At 37.6% G+C, this 19,679-nt stretch overlaps 1 protein-coding gene across 4 annotated transcripts in view; it reads left to right on the top strand.

The window, feature by feature from the left end:
• The window catches only part of myt1b (myelin transcription factor 1b), a 114,326-nt gene that overhangs the window by 86,823 nt on the left and 7,824 nt on the right, over nt 1-19,679 (top strand). For 3 of the 4 annotated variants that reach the window (XM_067370731.1, XM_067370734.1, XM_067370735.1), the window contains 10 exons: nt 3,839-3,893; nt 5,036-5,066; nt 7,403-7,465; nt 8,121-8,392; nt 8,961-9,881; nt 11,926-12,060; nt 12,277-12,367; nt 12,671-12,790; nt 15,822-16,036; nt 16,511-16,701. In XM_067370731.1, coding sequence (XP_067226832.1) covers nt 3,839-3,893; nt 5,036-5,066; nt 7,403-7,465; nt 8,121-8,392; nt 8,961-9,881; nt 11,926-12,060; nt 12,277-12,367; nt 12,671-12,790; nt 15,822-16,036; nt 16,511-16,701 — 2,094 coding nt within the window. The remainder of the gene's footprint in view (nt 1-3,838; nt 3,894-5,035; nt 5,067-7,402; nt 7,466-8,120; nt 8,393-8,960; nt 9,882-11,925; nt 12,061-12,276; nt 12,368-12,670; nt 12,791-15,821; nt 16,037-16,510; nt 16,702-19,679) is intronic. The other variant, XM_067370732.1, reaches the window with a different exon arrangement.

A 19,679-nucleotide genomic window follows, 5' to 3' on the forward strand; every position in this document is an offset into this window, starting at 1 on the left:
GATGAGGGGAACACAAAGGTTAGGAGGGAGAAACACTGCAACATCTACTGCCATTTAAAGCTTACTTTTCTTTATTCTGTTTGAAATGTTTTCTTTCCATCTGTCTGTTTCTCTATCTATCTATCTATCTATCTATCTATCTATCTATCTATCTATCATTCTATCGTTCATTCATGTTTATCTATCTATCTATCTATCTATCTATCTATCTATCTATCTATCTATCTATCTATCTATCTATCTATCTATTGTTCATTCATTTCTATCTATCTATCTATCTATCTATCTATCTATCTATCTATCTATCTATCTATCTATCATTCTATCTATCTATCATTCTATCGTTCATTCATGTTTATCTATCTATCTATCGTTCTATTGTTCATTCATTTCTATCTATCTATCTATCTATCTATCTATCTATCTATCTATCTATCTATCTATCTATCTATCATTCTATCTATCTATCATTCTATCGTTCATTCATGTTTATCTATCTATCTATCGTTCTATTGTTCATTCATTTCTATCTATCTATCTATCTATCTATCTATCTATCTATCTATCTATCTATCATTCTATCTATCTATCATTCTATCGTTCATTCATGTTTATCTATCTATCTATCTATCTATCGTTCTATTGTTCATTCATTTCTATCTATCTATCTATCTATCTATCTATCTATCTATCTATCTATCTATCTATCTATCTATCATTCTATCTATCTATCATTCTATCGTTCATTCATGTTTATCTATCTATCTATCGTTCTATTGTTCATTCATTTCTATCTATCTATCTATCTATCTATCTATCTATCATTCTATCTATCTATCATTCTATCGTTCATTCATGTTTATCTATCTATCTATCTATCTATCGTTCTATTGTTCATTCATTTCTATCTATCTATCTATCTATCTATCTATCTATCTATCTATCTATCTATCTATCTATCTATCTATCTATCTATCTATCTATCTATCTATCTATCTATCTATCTGTCTATCTATTGTACATTCATTTTTTTTCTATCTATCTATCTATCTATCTATCTATCTATCTATCTATCTATCTATCTATCTATCTATCTATCTATCTATCTATCTATCTATCTATTGTACATTCATTTTTTTCTATCTATCTATCTATCTATCTATCTATCTATCTATCTATCTATCTATCTATCTATCTATCTATCTATCTATCTATCTATCTATCTATCTATCTATCTATCTATTGTACATTCATTTTTTTCTATCTATCTATCTATCTATCTATCTATCTATCTATCTATCTATCTATCATTCTATCGTTCATTCATGTTTATCTATCTATCTATCTATCTATCTATCTATCTATCTATCTATCTATCTATCTATCTATCTATCTATCTATCTATCATTCTATCGTTCATTCATGTTTATCTATCTATCTATCTATCTATCTATCTATCTATCTATCTATCTATCTATCTATCTATCTATCTATCTATCTATCGTTCATTCATGTTTATCTATCTATCTATCGTTCTATTGTTCATTCATTTCTATCTATCTATCTATCTATCTATCTATCTATCTATCTATCTATCTATCTATCTATCTATCTATCTATCTATCTATCTATCTATCTATTGTACATTCATTTTTTTCTATCTATCTATCTATCTATCTATCTATCTATCTATCTATCTATCTATCTATCTATCTATCTATTGTACATTCATTTTTTTCTATCTATCTATCTATCTATCTATCTATTGTACATTCATTTTTTTCTATCTATCTATCTATCTATCTATCTATCTATCTATCTATCTATCTATCTATCTATCTATCTATCATTCATTCATTTTTATCTATCTATCTATTGTACATTCATTTTTTTTCCTATCTATCTATCTATCTATCTATCTATCTATCTATCTATCTATCTATCTATCTATCTATCTATCTATCTATCTATCTATCTATCTATCTATCTATCTATCTATCTATCTATTGTACATTCATTTTTTTCTATCTATCTATCTATCTATCTATCTATCTATCTATCTATCTATCTATCTATCTATCTATCTATCTATCTATCTATCTATCTATCTATCTATCTATCTATCTATCTATCGTTCATTCATTTTTATCTATCTATCTATTGTACATTCATTTTTTTTCTATCTATCTATCTATCTATCTATCTATCTATCTATCTATCTATCTATCTATCTATCTATCTATCTATCTATCTATTGTACATTCATTTTTTTCTATCAATCTATCTATCTATCTATCTATCTATCTATCTATCTATCTATCTATCTATCTATCTATCTATCTATCTATCTATCTATCGTTCATTCATTTTTATCTATCTATCTATCTATCTATCTATCTATCTATCTATATATATATCTATATATCTATCTATTGTACGTTCATTTTTTCTATCTATCTATCTATCTATCTATCTATCTATCTATCTATCTATCTATCTATCTATCTATCTATCTATCTATCTATCTATCTATCTATCTATTGTACATTCATTTTTTTCTATCTATCTATCTATCTATCTATCTATCTATCTATCTATCTATCTATCTATCTATCTATCTATCTATCTATCTATCTATCTATCTATCTATCGTTCATTCATTTTTATCTATCTATCTATTGTACATTCATTTTTTTTCTATCTATCTATCTATCTATCTATCTATCTATCTATCTATCTATCTATCTATCTATCTATCTATCTATCTATCTATCTATCTATCTATCTATCTATCTATTGTACATTCATTTTTTTCTATCTATCTATCTATCTATCTATCTATCTATCTATCTATCTATCTATCTATCTATCTATCTATCTATCTATCTATCTATCTATTGTACATTCATTTTTTTCTATCTATCTATCTATCTATCTATCTATCTATCTATCTATCTATCTATCTATCTATCTATCTATCTATTGTACATTCATTTTTTTCTATCTATCTATCTATCTATCTATCTATCTATCTATCTATCTATCGTTCATTCATTTTTATCTATCTATCTATTGTACATTCATTTTTTTCTATCTATCTATCTATCTATCTATCTATCTATCTATCTATCTATCTATCTATCTATCTATCTATTGTACATTCATTTTTTTCTATCTATCTATCTATCTATCTATCTATCTATCTATCTATCTATCTATCTATCTATCTATCTATCTATCTATCTATCTATCTATCTATCGTTCATTCGATCTATCTATCATTCTTTCTATCTATCTATCTATCTATCTATCTATCTATCTATCTATCTATCTATCTATCTATCTATCTATCTATCTATCTATCGTTCATTCGATCTATCTATCATTCTTTCTATCTATCTATCTATCTATCTATCTATCTATCGTTCATTCATTTTTATCTATCTATCTATCTATCTATCTATCTATCTATCTATCTATCTATCTATCTATCTATCTATCTATCTATCTATCTATCTATCTATCTATCTATCTATCTATCTCTCTCTACATCTCTATCTGTCCATTTGCCATTCTTTGTCTGTTTATCCATCTCTCTGTTGATCTATCTTTCTGTCTCAGTGTTTGCAGTATAAAAGTGAAATAGTGCACCCAGTGAGTATTTACGCTATGAAAGTGTTTTTTATACATTATTCATGACTTCATTAACTTGAATGTATGGTGTGTATGTGTGACCCTGTGTGTGTGTGTGTGTGTGTGTGTGTGTGTTAGCTTGTCTCTCTCTGTTTCTCCTCCATCTATAGCTGTAGTCTTGACGCTCTTCATTTCTCTCTGACAGATGAGTTTGGATACTGATGACAAGCGCACTCGCACACGGTCCAAAGCAGGAAGAGGTCAGTGAACCCTCTGTCTCTCGCTCTCACTCTGTCTCTCCCTTTTTCTCTCACCTCTAAAACTCATTTCTTTCACTGGTCAGCTGAGCATGTCTTATGTGTTCGCTCTAGGCATGTCTAATATTTTTGCTTCTCTCAAATAATCCTGCGCTTGGAGTCTCCAGAGGTCCTTTTGCAAGAAAATCCTATTCACTATGTAGCATTCAAAAAGTTTAAATGGAGCTTTGTGAGAGTGTTCAACCAAATGCAATGTCAAAAGTTAAAGGAATGCTTTGAAATATTACAATTTCATATGCATGACCAGATTATCCAACTGTTTGTTTTTAGAGGAAAGATCTGGGTTCAATAAAAGTCCAGCTCTATAGACAGCGTACTGTATGTGAATACTGTCAAATGCGCTCATCTCTCAGCTTTTAAGAAAGGGTTTAAGAATACACATGCAATGGAAGTCAAGGAAGGTTAAAGATAATTAATTCAGCAGTACAAAAATGTGTTATTTGTGCTGCAAATCATCCTTTTAGCAGAATGAATGTCAGATGAACTTTTGGTTATGAATTATTATTTCTGTGGGTGGAGTTTCAATACGAAATAAAAAAGTTCCATACATGTCACATTCATTTCTAGTATCCTGGTGCAAATAATGTGAATGTTACCACTTTATATGGCTGTGACTAGAGTTTATTATTTGAAATGTATTTAACAAATGCTTTTTTTTAGACTTAGGGACGAACATTCCTTGCATTAATTTCTTCTTTGCATGACTTTTCTTTGACAGTTTTTATTGTTTTAAAATAAATTGATTAGAGGGAGGTTGTTTTTTTAAGCATCAGCAGTTTTGCTCTGATTTCACCACTAAACTGAACTGGGACAATTAATCATATTTTCGTGCTGATTCGTGCATATTGTACTTTTTTTTTCCATCATCAAGACTCAATGTTCTGGCTGACTCAGGTGTTTGTGTGTATGAATGTATATGCACTGCTGTGTGTGTTTCTTCTCGGTAATGCAGTCATGAATGTTACTGCACATGGCCTCCTGGGGTCTGTATATATTTGTGATTTATTGATTGTGGTTCTATGCAATTATTTGGAGCTTAAGATTTTTCTGCTTATTTTTCTGTTCCTGATTGTCTCCCTCTGCAGTTCCCTCAGAGATTGTTGGACAGGAGCTGAGGTAAGACAGATTAGTTCTGTAAAGTTAAATATGTCGTGCTTTAAATCCATGTTTGACCATGTTTTGACATTATTTGGCTCACAATGCACGCTGCTTTACAACCAAAAACCATTTTAATGTAACAAACTCATTTCAACAATAATTATCATCAACAAAATGACTCACATGAATAGAAATCTAATAAATGTGAGGAGTCCACAGGTTATTTACTGTACGCATGGTCCTTTTTGTTTGCATTTGTTTCAAATGGCCAGTGTCTGCTAGTTCGTACCTATAAACCTAACAATACCAAAGCTGAGTGTGAGGGATATGAAAGTCTCATATTATCAGCTCGTGAAGTTATTCTCCACATTTTCCTTTTACTGTCAAGTGCTCTATGAAGTTTACAAGAGTGGAATTTATAACACATTCGCTAGCCGTCAGGGTCACTGAAGCTGCTCATGGCCGTTTTCTGTCACGGATCTTAAATAGAGCGCTGCTCAAAAGAAATATGCTTTCATCGTGCAGCAGAATTATAAATGCTTCAAGACATGATATGCCATGTATCTAGCGGGGGTTTTTAGCTGAAATATTGTATTATTTCTTATGTTTAAACATATGTAGAACAGCTAGAGATAACGCATTATCATTTGGTATAATGTATTGACTTAAATATAGGAGCAATATCACATGAGTAGGGGTGCGATATGGCTCTACAGGGCCGTCCCATGCATGAGGCCCAGTGTGAGGTAGTGGGACCCCCCTTCCTTCCAATAGCATTCAGAGGGGGTAAATTATCTGCTGAGGAAAGCGATATCTTTGTCTTATCCTTTTAACAGTTATGGGGATTTCCCATGACAGCACTAGTCAATGTATTTGTCGATGGTGTCTTATATCTTGTTGTTAAAAGTAAAAATAATGTCCTTGTTTACAACATTGTTCAGTCCCTTTCAATATAAAAGTCTTTGCTACTGACTCACTCATAAAGACAGCCTTTGCTGCCATCTATTGGCATAATAATGTAACTTTCACTGAAGTCGAAATCACAATCACTAACAGACCCGTTCTCGCTGCCTAATATGGCATATTATTTATTGGAAAATAGCATTTAAATGAACAATAAAGCCAATATAAAAGTATAAAAAGTTTGTACAATAGGAAATAAACACAAGCAAACAGTTTAGTCAAAAGTACAAAAGCAGCACTCTAGTTATAGATTTAAGTTATGAAACGTAACTTTGCCTAAATCGATCTGGTATGGAACAAGTAATAGATTAATAAGGCCAAAGATATACCCAAAATGAATTATACCTCAAATGTCTTCCCACTTTCTTCATAAGAGCCAGCAGCAAATTCCCGTAGGACTGAGATAAAGCTGTTCTCTGCGGGAACATGAGCCCTCCTGGATCTCCAAAAACGTCTAAACAAATTTCAAAAAGGCGCTATAATCGCATATTTGAGGTCTAAACAATTACATTCTTGCCTAAAAAAAATTGTAAAATGTATTTATTTCTAAAATGATCATGCGTTTGCACTTCTGCCATTGACGCTTGCTTTGAGTAATGGTTAGTATTGGAGAAATTCAGTATAGATCCAGCAGAAACAAGTGAAGTAATACAAACTGTGAAATGGTTACTGTGTGATATTAGTAGAAAATCACATGGCTTGAAACGGCTCTCAGCCAATCAGATTCAAGAACCAGAACTAAGTGTTGTATAAATATATTATAATGATGGTAAAAAGTCAAATGTATCACCCGACATTTATCAGTACCAATTTGACCACAGCTATATTGTGCATCCCTACTTTACTACTTTTTTTTTTTTTTTTTGCAAGCATTTTTTTGCATTTGTAAAATGGTAAACAGAATTACTACACACTTACTAGTAGCTGAAGGCTAATCAAATTAGCCAAATGTGTAAGTTTTTGAATGATGCTCTGATGCCTATGCACTGCCACAGCAACCATCTGTCATGATTCATACATCACCAAACTACACACACGGATCATGTTTGAACACCTGTGAGCGTGAAGATATAAATCGAGTTCAAATCTCAGCACTGTTTGCTGGTAATTAATGAAAACGCCAATGAAACAAACTGACGAAATACTAGGGATTTCTGTGAAAGACAGGAGGGATTTCATGAAACAAAAGAAGGGTAGCCGCAGGAAACGGAAATCGATCACAGCTCCATCGTATTGACGAAGCAATTATTTAGCTAAATTTGAAAATCTATGTTTGTTTGTTTTATACTGGCCTTGGAAATACAGCTCCCGATGAATTACTTAGCACACAACCACAACGAAATATCGAAAGCTTTAAAGCATCTCTAATTTGACCCCCTCTATCTGTTCAGCTGCCCTACTCCAGGATGCAATGGCTCAGGCCATATCAGTGGCAAATATGCCCGACACAGAAGGTACGACAGATGACATGCCCGTGTGGTGCTCCGTAGCCCCTGATTCACCTCCCTCTGCGGCCACATAGCCTATCCTGATCCCAATCGCTGTTCAGCCCGTAGACTAGATCATCTTAATCTTCATCTCTTCCTCTAATAATGACAATCTCCCTCTGTCTCTCTTGCTCTGGCTTTCCCTAATAGAGGTCTTTAGGCAGGGTATTGATTATTGGAAAGATATTACAGTTATGTTTATTTACACATGTATACATTCAGGAAGCCATTTGAGAAGCTTCATGTTTATAGATCTATCTCCGCTGCTCGTCCGATAGCAAGGCTTTCTAGGTGAGGGCTTTATTGAATTCCACCCTCCACCACTGCCTCCCTTCTCTCACTTTCTCTTTCTCTCTCTGTTTCTTATTTTATTGTGGTATAATTAAATGTTCCAGTCAACTGGCTTTGATTTATAAAGGCTTATAGCCAGCACACTGCCCTCTACAGGTCAATTTCCAGCATCGTTCCATTCCTCATCTGAGTTTTCTGACTGTTGAGCATGTCATGCTTGGCTTGCATGTGTGTAGTTTGCATGCTTTCATTGTTTTTCCACTTGCACTGTAAAAATCCTTCATCTTGTATTTCTCGTCAAATGTACTCACTAATTCCTCTTCTCCCATAGTGCTTTGAGTTGCCCGTTGGCCAGAAAAAGGCGCCTACAGGAAGCAGAGTCAGAGCAACCCGCCTCCAAGAGGAAGTCCCACCCGCTGAAGCTGGCAATGGACGAAGGCTTCAATGCAGAGAGTGAGGGGAGCGGAGAAGAGATGGAGTTGAGGGAGGAAGAGGAGGATGAAGAACGGGCACAGCAGGCTGGCGATCAAGAGTGTGAAGAAGAGGAGCAAGCGAAACAGAACGCAGAGAGCATTAATACAGAAGAAGAGGGTGGTGATGAAGGTGAGAGATGAAAACTGAATCAGAAATGCTTGTCAATCTGGTTTGGGACGATACGGTTCATACACGGAGAATAAAACACTGACTCCAGTGTCACAACCAGCGTTCTGCTCCTGTTGATTTGTGCTGTTTAAACAGAAATGCACTTAACAACTAGTTGACTGTCACATCATTGACATTTGTATGACAAGCGCCTCACGCTTTCTGGGTTATTCTTTGCTGTCAATGTTGGAGCTCCACACTCTCTCAGGTGACGACAAAGGCCAGAAAATAAGCTGTTGTGCGGTAAGAAAACGAGACGGTGTTCCTGTTAAATTTTGAAGAAAAGGAAAAAAACAGAGCCCAGAGAGATTTTACTTATTACCCGAGAGTATAAAAAGCTGCAGGAGTTGTCAAAAACAGTTTAGAATTAAAACCAAATCCTTCAAAACAAAAGAGACATTTTTCACAGAAGAAATAAAGCCAAACATGTTTGAGGTACGAGTAAATGATGACAGAATTTTAATTTTTGGGTGAACAGGACAATCTGGGAGACTATATAAAACATATTCTTTGACATTTGCATCCACAGAGGAGTGTATCATCATCGAGGCGTCCAGCACAGACAAGCCCAAGCTCTCATCCTCTGAGGATCTCTCCAACTATCAGCACATAGTGGCCAACTCACTGACCCACCTCAACAATGCTCCACAACTACAGCAGCCCGGCACAGTGGAAACACAAGATAAAAGCCCTTTTAGAGAACCAGAAGAAGAAGAATATAAAACAGAGGAAACAAGGAACAAAGTAGGAGTTCTGGTGGCTAGGGAGAATGGAGTGATGGGAAATACAGGTGAGAGGGAAGATAAAGAAGAGGACATGCGCACTGAGACCCAGAAGGAGTCAGACCACCAGTATTTTACTGAGGAGATGCAGACCCAACAGGCTGAAGAAGAAGAAGAAGAAGAAGACGATTATGATGATGATGATGATGATGATGATGATGAGGGGCTGAGGTCTGAGATGCAAAAAGGAGAGACGTACAGGGAGGAGTACAATGAAGTTAAGTCTGAAGATGAAGGGGAGAGAGAAGCCCCTTCGGTTATAACTGCCACTCAGGGATCCCACGTAAGGGAAGACTATGTTTCCCACAAACTCGCTTTGCCAGAGAGCTACAGCTCCAGTAAGGCCAACACAGCATCTCCTGTGGTTATCGAAGTGCAGTCCGAGGAGTCGGAGAGGGATGCCGACGTGGACGGAAATGATGATGACGACGATGATGATGGGGACAACGACAGCCTGTCTCAGCGATCAACAGTGGCGGACGAGTCCGAGATGTTCGACATAATGCGGGGGAACCTGGGGTTGCTGGAGCAGGCCATTGCTTTGAAAGCCCAACAGGTCAAAGCCCATCGCGAGCTCAGCCGCATTCCCGAACACCACCGTTTCTTTCCTCTCGACGACCGGCCTGGCAAACACATGGAACATATTCGCAAGAGCTGCTTTGGAAAAGGTCAGATCTTTGTCATTTTACCTACCAACCCCTGTAAAATTGATATTTAAATTGTTCGTAAATTCATTTATTGCGACGATTTTTGTAATGATCTATGTACATAGTCATAAGTTGTTGCTCAACCACTGGCTCATTTTATGATTTTATGTAAAAACTATGTCAAGATGGCCCACAACCACTGATGATTTGAAGTTGAATTTAAGTCTATGAACAATTTGCACTGAAATTCATTCTTACATAAATGGATTCATGTAAAAACTATGTTAAGACATAACTTTCCCATTTATTTACTTGAGAGAAATCTGGAGTAAGTGCAGAGGTGTTGTGTGCGCTGTGTAAACATGACGGTTATTCTAGACTAGTTCTACAATGTGAGCATACATTTACTCACTTACTTCTCCTGCATCCTATTCTTCTGCGATCCAGAACGGAGGCACAGCTGAAAGGTTTGTTTGAGCTGCGCCCTCTACTGTACAGGCCTGAATTTGCAGTGCCTTCAGTCTGAGGCTTATTTCCCTTTTTGGTGTGAAAGGGCCTTTAAATTTGACAAAAATAGAAACTTTTTTTGTTGATATAAAAACAAACAAAGAAACAGCCCAGCCCAGATAAGAAAAAGTAACGCAAAAGGAATGAAATGAGTTACTTTTTTAGGGAGTAACGCAAAAATGCATTACTTTTAAAAGTAACTTTCCCCAACACTGTTAATTGTTTAAATTGTATATAATTGTATGCTGTTTATATAAGAATGCTTATGCAAAGTCTTTATAGCTTTTAATGAAGACAAATATGTAAACTGTTGCATCAAAGCAACAATTTATGTAATAATGGTTGTATGAATTTCATTGTATTGATTTAAGAATTGTCCTTACATAGTCTTTCTGTAAAACCATTTCTTCTCATCAGTTGTTGCCTCATGTGAACATTTTACACGGACAGAAATTCTTTCTGCTTGTGTTTGAGGAATGAAAATACTGTATATAGACACTCTAATGCAAGAAGCCATTTCAGAAGTGCACTCAGAGTGCTTCGCACATATGCATTTTTCAACACACCCTACACAAGTGCTCAAATATCAACAAATTCTCATAAATAAACACCCACACATGATTAATCAGAAAGAAGATTAAAATGGCAAGCTCTCGCTCAGGCAAAGAACTGAAAGATTAATAATGGGGGAAGCAATCTGGAGAGTATAAATGGGTCAAATGAATTGGTTTCCATAGATAAACTCCAGCCTTAGTCTATAATTACTGAAGCACTTAGAAAGAGAGAGAGAGAGTTGAAGGGGGGAGAGGGTGTGTGTAATTAGATTGGTTTGGCACGTGTTTATTTGTTTATTGGTTTTGTTTGTGGTGTTGTTCTGCTCTCGGTTGGCACCGTGCCCGGTCCGTGTGGCGCTGGATTCAGCCGAGCGCTCGGTAGGGCTCCACACCCCCTCTATAACTGGCCTCCTCACGCTCCGACCAGTTTTAATTAGGAGGTGCATGTCTCGTTAACATTTCAACATTTAATTAAGGAGCCACTGGAGCGCACATGCAAGCTCTTTCTCTCTCGACGTCTCTCACTTTCTCACCCTTTCCTTTTTTCTCCCTCTCTCTCTCTCTCTCCCCGTCTGTTTTTCATGTTTTCCAGTTTTGCCTTTGTCCTTGCACCTTTGTTCGTTTACCTAGGACCCCACACACTCTTTCTCACTCTCTCCTCCTGTATAATATGGAGATGTGCTTTGCCAATGGTAAAGTCTGTTTAATGAGCTCCATTTTTTCAGTAGATAGTCCAATAAACCCCAACGCACCCTCACCGAAGATAATAATCCTGTATGGAAACATCCACCTGCCTGCACGCATAATGACCGTAATTATCACCGTAAATGTGCCCTCTCATGGGTCCAAAGGCAACTTTACAACTTCCAGAGAGCATGAAACTGGAGAGTGTGTTTGTGTGTAATGTGTGCGGTAATATGCACGTCTTTTGTACTTTTCTGTCCTGACAGAAGTGATAATGTCTTCAGATAAGGTTTGACTGACAGGTGTTTTGCTGCCCACAGAGAGCTCTAGATCAGAGAAGCGAGAGATCAAATGCCCAACCCCCGGGTGTGATGGAACGGGTCACGTGACCGGACTCTATCCCCACCACCGCAGTCTGTCAGGCTGCCCACACAAAGATCGGATCCCTCCAGAGAGTGAGTCAACATCAAACTACAGACACATCTTTTGATTGTGTGATCATCTGTAGGAGAAAAGACAGAACCTGTACCTTAGACGTCTAGTATTGTTTGTGCTCTTTCCTAAACCTGCCACTCATTTCTTAGTTCAAAATCAATGCTGGTAGAACTTGCTTTTTGGGGTCAAGAAGTCTTTTCATTGCCTGACACATTTTTTTTTTTTTTTTTTTTCAGTTTTGGCCATGCATGAGAATGTCTTGAAGTGCCCAACACCAGGATGCACTGGTCAGGGTCATGTCAACAGCAACCGCAACACACACCGCAGGTACAGAGTCTCCTACTTTGGAATCGTAGATCCCCAAATGTACTTGTACTATCTTTATTTGGTCCATATAATGACATTTCTACACTCTTTAAAATAAAGGTTCCAATGGAACGTATTTTGGGTTCCCCAAAGAATCAACAGTTCTAAAAAGCACCGTTTTTTTCAATAATCGGAAGAACCTTTTGTACAATGGAAATGTTCCAGAGATGTTCATCATGCCAATAATACCAACAAGGAACCTTTATTTTTTAAGAGTGTAGTATATTTTCCTCACTCATTCTTTCATATCTCCCCTTCAATCAGTTTGTCCGGATGTCCCATCGCTGCTGCCGAAAAGCTCTCGAAGACTCATGACAAGCAACACCTGCCCCAGCCCATGGGCGAGCACATCAAGGGCAGCCCGAACTCTGACCGTGTACTCAGGTGAGCCCTGAACCCCAATCAAACAAACCCAGGAACTGAAACATCAGCGTTTATTCCTGTTTTTCCCAGCAACAGCAACCATGTTTGTTCTCCTCCTGTCCTTCAGCTTCTATGTCAGCAGTAAGTGTCCGTCAAACATACCTGCTGTGGTTGGTTAGCACAGCTGTCAGTCACTGCAGGACTGAACTCACTTACCGCAGCACGATTGGTCAGGCGTTTCGGAAAATCGGTTCTCCCTTTCCTTTGCCCTTCTAATAGAGCACAGCCTGCCATTTCATGCTGGGATCGGGCCTCAAACCTGCTAGTCTAATTATGCCACTGATAAGCTAATTATGGGACTTACAGGGCATGGAGTATTGGAAAAATAATTACTTTCCTTCAGGAAGCATGTCTGTGGTCAGACAAAGCAATGCGGATTATGAAAATAATAAGCAGTCCTCTCTTATTAGTGTTATTCTGATTTAAATGAGCATCAGTTCACTGAGAAAGCCCATTAAGGGAAGATGTCGACAATGAGAAGTCACCAGAGAGACCTCTGACGGCTCCGCATGCCACCCCTGCTAATGGGATGCACTGACTAATGAAGAGACAGGAAGCAGAGGCTAATATATTTTACATGCCATTGTCACACAGATCACAACACACGTTGGTGTTTGCGTGCGTGTTTTTCTTCAAAACGTGTCTGGTTCATGCCTGAAATCCGTTAATGATGTTAAATACTGAACACAGTGTCATAGTCCGCAATGACACGCACACCCACGTGCTTGCATTCTTTTGCTCGTCCAAAACCTAGCAAGCCGCCTACTGCCTACTTTTAAAACAACATCCTAACCAGCATGGAAGCAGCATTCAGCACTGCATATTGGACTTCAATAAAGTTCGACTAAAAAGTCTCTTTCAAGGAAAGTCAGTTTGCTCAGCAGCCATATTTGGAGCACCTATTTTGTAGCCTGACGTGGTCATACTCAATTCTAGTTCGAATATGAGTCTGATACTGCTCCATTGGGCTTTGATTATGGGGGCGTATTTCAACCGATCCAGGAAAGACCTCAATTGGATAGACCTACAACCAATCAGAGCTACAGAGTAAGTGATGTATGTTGAGCGACGCATAGTTGTCAACAGAACTCAACTGCACACATGCTGGAACTAGTCAAAGATGAGCGTAAACAATCTTTGCCGGTGTTGTAAAAAGAATAAGTATACACGGAGTACTTGCCAATTAATGCGCTGTCGATATCTTCTATAACGGACGCGATGGCGGAATCTACACATCTCAGTTCTTCAACAACAGCCATCATTGTTGTAAACTAATTCAACCCAAGCGCTCTTTGACGACGTGGCTGATTACGTTTCTGGTGATAATCTGTCAATCATCGCCCTGACAAATGTGATTGGTCCGAACAGTTTCTGTTCGGGCATAATTACTCCTCTACGGATTGAGTCCAGATCGAACTCCCCGACCTCAAAATGTTGTGGGCGGGGCTAAGTTCGGCTGGCATCCAGGCTACCTATTTTGGGTATGCGAGAACAATTCCTATCTACTTGAATAAGGGAAAAACCAAAATCTTGCCAAACTTACATTTCAATATCAGCAACAAAATCTGACATGTACTATCATATAAATGTTGCTTTTTACGTTAAAAAATGCATGTATTTCAGGTTGGTTCAACCAATACACAAGCACACATCTCAGGACGACGACTGTTTGCATAAGATTAGCATCGATGCAATAACTTTTACTTTTTAATTGGCAATTGACTGTTTGCAAGACCCACCCCCTTTAGTTACTGTTGCCACGTCCGACAAGCCATGCAGCTCTCACGCCACACATCATGTTCTCACACAGTGAAAAATACACATGAAACACACAGGAAATTGACAACGCATCGACAGACAAGACAGCGCAGGTTACTTTTGATATGAAACAATGTCTAAAATGTTGTCATTTTTAAAGAAATTTAAACAATAAATACCATTTTGTGGCAACCGTTGTGTGTTTGCTCTAGCGCCTCAGTTCAAGCGGCTCATGAACCGATCATCTCTTTCTACTAATTCATTTATAGCATCAAACAAACATCATAAGGAATGTTGTTTCAACCGCGGAAAGACGTCAGTACACACAATAATTCAAGTTCAAGTCCACCGACGTTAATCTACTAACTCCCCTGACTGCTTTGTCAGACAAAACGGATTCGGCGTTATGATTGGATAGATCGCCTGTCAATCAAACTCCTGCCAAAGGGTTAATTAGCAATTGGCTCTTTTATTTAGAAAACTGGACTTTTTTCACCATATTGCACGTTGTACTTTCTCTCATACATGGTGAACCATTTTTGTCTATATATACAGTCTTTATATTCTAATAAACAAACTACATTGCATGCACAGATATTGAATATAAGCTATAATGCGAAGAACACATGTGATGCTGCCTAAAATGTGATATATTATGAAGCTGCATGGCTAAGTTGCCTACCTTTTTGAACAGTCTTTGCATCGGGAGCATCTATGCTGCCTTAAAATCCCGCCTGAGTAGGCAGCTCACTAGCTTCTGGAACATGTCTTTTCAGAGTATTTCTTCAGAACAGAGAAAGGGCCGCAAGGGCTCACGGTTCCGCAGGAAAAGAAGTCGGTTTTAGGGCTTCAATTCCATGCTATACGATATGCTAATGTGCTCAGTGCTGATAAGACACTATTTAATCCTCTTCTCCTTCAGTTACCCTGCTTTCAAACCTCCCTCTCTCTCTCTCTCATTTACTCTTTTACCGGCTATTTATCTGTGGAACTTTTCCTTCCTTTTTCTTTTTTCGCTGTATCTCTGGCTCATTGTCAGCCTTTCAATTCCGCTTCTCTTCTGCTGTCTAATTCCAGCCCACTCTTTCACTCTTGATCTTTTATGCTCACTTACACTTATCCTTTTATGCTTCTTTTTTTCTTCACTGCAAGGATATTGATTCTTTTGTAGTGGAAGAAAATGATGGAACCTTCTCTCTCTCTCTCTCTCTCTCTTACACACCATTTTTTTCAGGCCCATGTGTTTTGTGAAGCAGTTGGAGATTCCTCCACACGGCAGCTACAGGCCCAGCCTCGTCCCCGCCACGCCACGCGCTAATCTGGCCAAGGAGCTGGAGAAGTACTCCAAGGTGTCCTTCGATTATGCAAGCTTCGACGTGCAGGTGTTTGGCAAGCGCATGCTCGCCCCAAAGATGCACACCAGCGAAACTTCACCCAAAGCCTTCAAATGTGAGCAGGATTAGTCACGCTTTATGAACGCTACGTATAATACACTTCTTGCAATGCAGAGATGTGTGTAAATTGTGTGCTTTGTGAATAGTATGGCTAAGCTTCAAGATTATTCATTGCCGTATAGTAAGGTTAGCAGTAAAGGTAACACTTTAGAATACTGTTCCGTCATTAATAGGTACCTATGCAGGAAGTAATGCAGGAGAAATGAGTTGTACTACAGTAACATTTCAGCTACTATTATTAACTAATATGGAAACAAGATTAGCTAATCAGAATATCAAATTTAGGACAAAGACAGTTCCTTATTAGGTAATCAATAATAACTGAATGAGATTAGCCTCATTAAGAACTATCAAATATGACGAATTATTCTAAAGCGTTACCGCGGTACGTGAGTTTGGGAGGTGTGCTCTTCAATGGAAGAATCAAGTCTTTACTATTAACTAGCGTAATATTCTCTTTTTCCCACAGCCAAACCTCCATTCCCCAGGGCCTCCCCCCCAAGTCCCAGCTTGCACGGTGGTTATGGAAAAAGCTCCTCCAGTGGCTATGATTATTCCCATGATGCCGAAGCTGCCCACATGGCTGCCACTGCGATCCTCAACCTGTCCACACGCTGCTGGGAGAGACCAGAGAACCTCAGCATCAGACACCAAGATAAGGTACAGAACAAGCTCATATAACACAGACTTTTAACCAATCACAGTTCTTTCTTTATGCGTCAGCTTTACAGACTTTAAATAGTTTATGTGGAATAAAATCATGCAACAAAATGCACACACAGATTTTCAACTGTTCAGTTGTAGGTTTGTGAGGGAATCATGCACAATTTGTTATCAGAATTTCTGCGTAAAAGTAAAAATTGCATTTTTTTTTTAAAAAATACTCAGAAAACGAACTGAAAAATACAGTTCTGCTATATAACAGGACACTGTTTACTTCTATTGTTTGCTAGGATAACTATTTACTAGAGACAAACAGTTGGCACTAAAGTTAGCATCCAAACATTGCCAATATAGACTAGTGTTGGGTAGTAACAAGCTCATTTTTCTGACTGGTAATGAGTAGCTTGACAAAATTCATGGCCAACCAAGCTAGCTGAGGCAATAATAAAACATTTTCTCTCAAGTAGTGTTAGGAATTCATTTTAGCATTTTGGGTGTTCCGTTGCAGTGAACGGACTCAAAAAACAATTCACAAATTCATCTTTGATCCAAGTCTTTGATCAACAGTTTTCTCAGAAGTCCCTATAAAGGATTTTACATCTTTTTGTTGTAAAATAAAATGGTTTAATACTGCTGTTTTTGATTCATTTATTTAAATGGGGGTGTTTTCTAGTCTGCATTTAGTTTAGTATGTGTTCAAGTGCAAGCTACTGTATTAAACTAGTTTCAACTGCATTGCTAAGCACACACACTATGTGCAAATGTTTAGTAGTAAATAAGAGTGGTTTGTGATGATAAGCATGCATTAATTGAATAAAGCCTGTCTCCATGTGTGATTGATCTTCAGCAGAGTTTGTATCAGATGAATGTTACTTTAGCACGAATGCGTTTGCTTGCTGTTGAGATCTTATTGCGTCATCTCTCCTCCCTTTCATCTGTCCCTCCGTTCGTTTCATCCTTGTCTCCTCTTCATGTTGTTATTGCATTAAGTTGATAGTGAGCTCCCTAGTTAGGGGAGGACCAGGTGCTCCATGTTCTTTTATTCAATATTTCCATGGTTAATTCTAATGAGGGCATCTCGCTCTTATTCCCTCAATTTCCTCTCCCTTTTTTCTTTCTTTTCTTTCCGTGTCCCTTTTCACACCCAAAGATATAATCTATTAGCCTCTTACCTCCCCCTCCTCCATCAGAGAACTCTAGGATCTATACTGTAATTGGAGAAGCTCTGTCCTCGATATTGTGATTTAAAAAAAAGCTTTCTCCTCAGCCAAGGGAGTGACTACTTCATCATTTTTTGATTTCCTGACATGTTTTTAGCAGAAGGGGATAAAAGGGGAAGATTAATGGGCAGAAAGGCCCAGTGGCTCAACGCTAATCAGACTGGGACTGCTCTGGGATCAGTGCCTACTGTGTGTGCTCATCTCCAACTTCATATGCACTCACACAAATATGTAAACATGCCCATTTTAATACTAATCCATCCATCATCCGTTTACATCTGCACACATTGTGTGTTATAATGGGAACACATGTAATAACTGTTACTTTGTTGTGAAGCTTAATTCTTTCATTCATTTCACTCAGATAGTATTTATAATTACATAAATGCAATGCATATTGCTCTACGCAATTGCATTGCAATGCCTTGGCAACACCTCAGCAACCACATAGCAATGTGCTAAACCACATAAAACAAATTAGCAACTGCATAGCAACACCCTAGCAACCACACAATAAACTTTAGCAACTGCATAGCAACACCCTAGCAACTACACAGGACACATTAGCAACTGCATAGCAACACCCTAGCAACCAAATAGCAATATGTTAAACCACACAGAACACATTAGCAACCAAATAGCAATACACTAACAACCACACAGCAATATGCTAAAAAAACATACAGACCACTTTATCAACCGCATAAAAAATGCATTTGTAAACACCCCAGCAACCACATAGCAATGTGCTAAATCACATAAAACACATTAGCAACTGCATAGCAACACCCTAGCAAACACACAATAAACTTTAGCAACTGCATAGCAACACCCTAGAAACTACACAGAACACATTAGCAACTGCATAGCAACACCCAAGCAACCACATAGCAATGTGCTAAACCACATAACACATTAGCAACTGCATAGCAACACCATAGCAACCAAATAGCAATGTGTTAAACCACATAGAACACATTATCATTAAACACATTAAAACATACAGACCACTTTATCAACCGCATAGCAATGCATTTGCAAACACCCTAGCAACCACATAGTAATGTGCTAAAAATAGAGAACTCCCTAGTATTTACAGCGTAATGACAATCACCCACGATACCCAAGCACCACACTTTTTCACCACTCACATTTTTTTTGTAAAATGTAAAAAGTAGTTTTCTGTAATCACATGCAATTTTATCACATCTTCACACACAACACCCTAGCAACCGCATAGCAATGCCTTGGAAAACACCTACAAGACCCTAGCATCCACATAGAAATGTGCTATTAAAAAAACAATAAAGAACATCATAGCAAAGACTTGTCAATAATCAACAAATGTGCAAAATCAACATAGAGAACACCATAGCAACACCTTGGCAACCACACTTTTTTTGTAAAACGCAAGAAAAGTTTTTTTTTTTTTTTTTCTGATTTTATTGCATCTTCAACCACAACACCCTAGCAACGGTGGAGCAACACATTGGAAACCACCCAAAAACCCTAGCAAGCACATAGTAATGTGCTGAAAAACTATACAGAACGCCATAGCAACACCTTGGCAACCAACCACAACATCCCAGCATTGTGAAAGCATGTTTTGCACCACTCACATTTTTTTGGTAAAATGTAAGGAAAGTTTTTGTTTTTTGTAATTATATGCATTTTTATCACATCTTCACCCACAACACCCTAGCAACCACATGGAAAAACAATACAGAACACCATTGCAAAGCCTTGTTAATAATC

This window comes from Chanodichthys erythropterus, chromosome 20, assembly GCF_024489055.1.
Source record: "Chanodichthys erythropterus isolate Z2021 chromosome 20, ASM2448905v1, whole genome shotgun sequence".
NCBI classification, from domain to species: Eukaryota; Metazoa; Chordata; class Actinopteri; order Cypriniformes; family Xenocyprididae; genus Chanodichthys; species Chanodichthys erythropterus.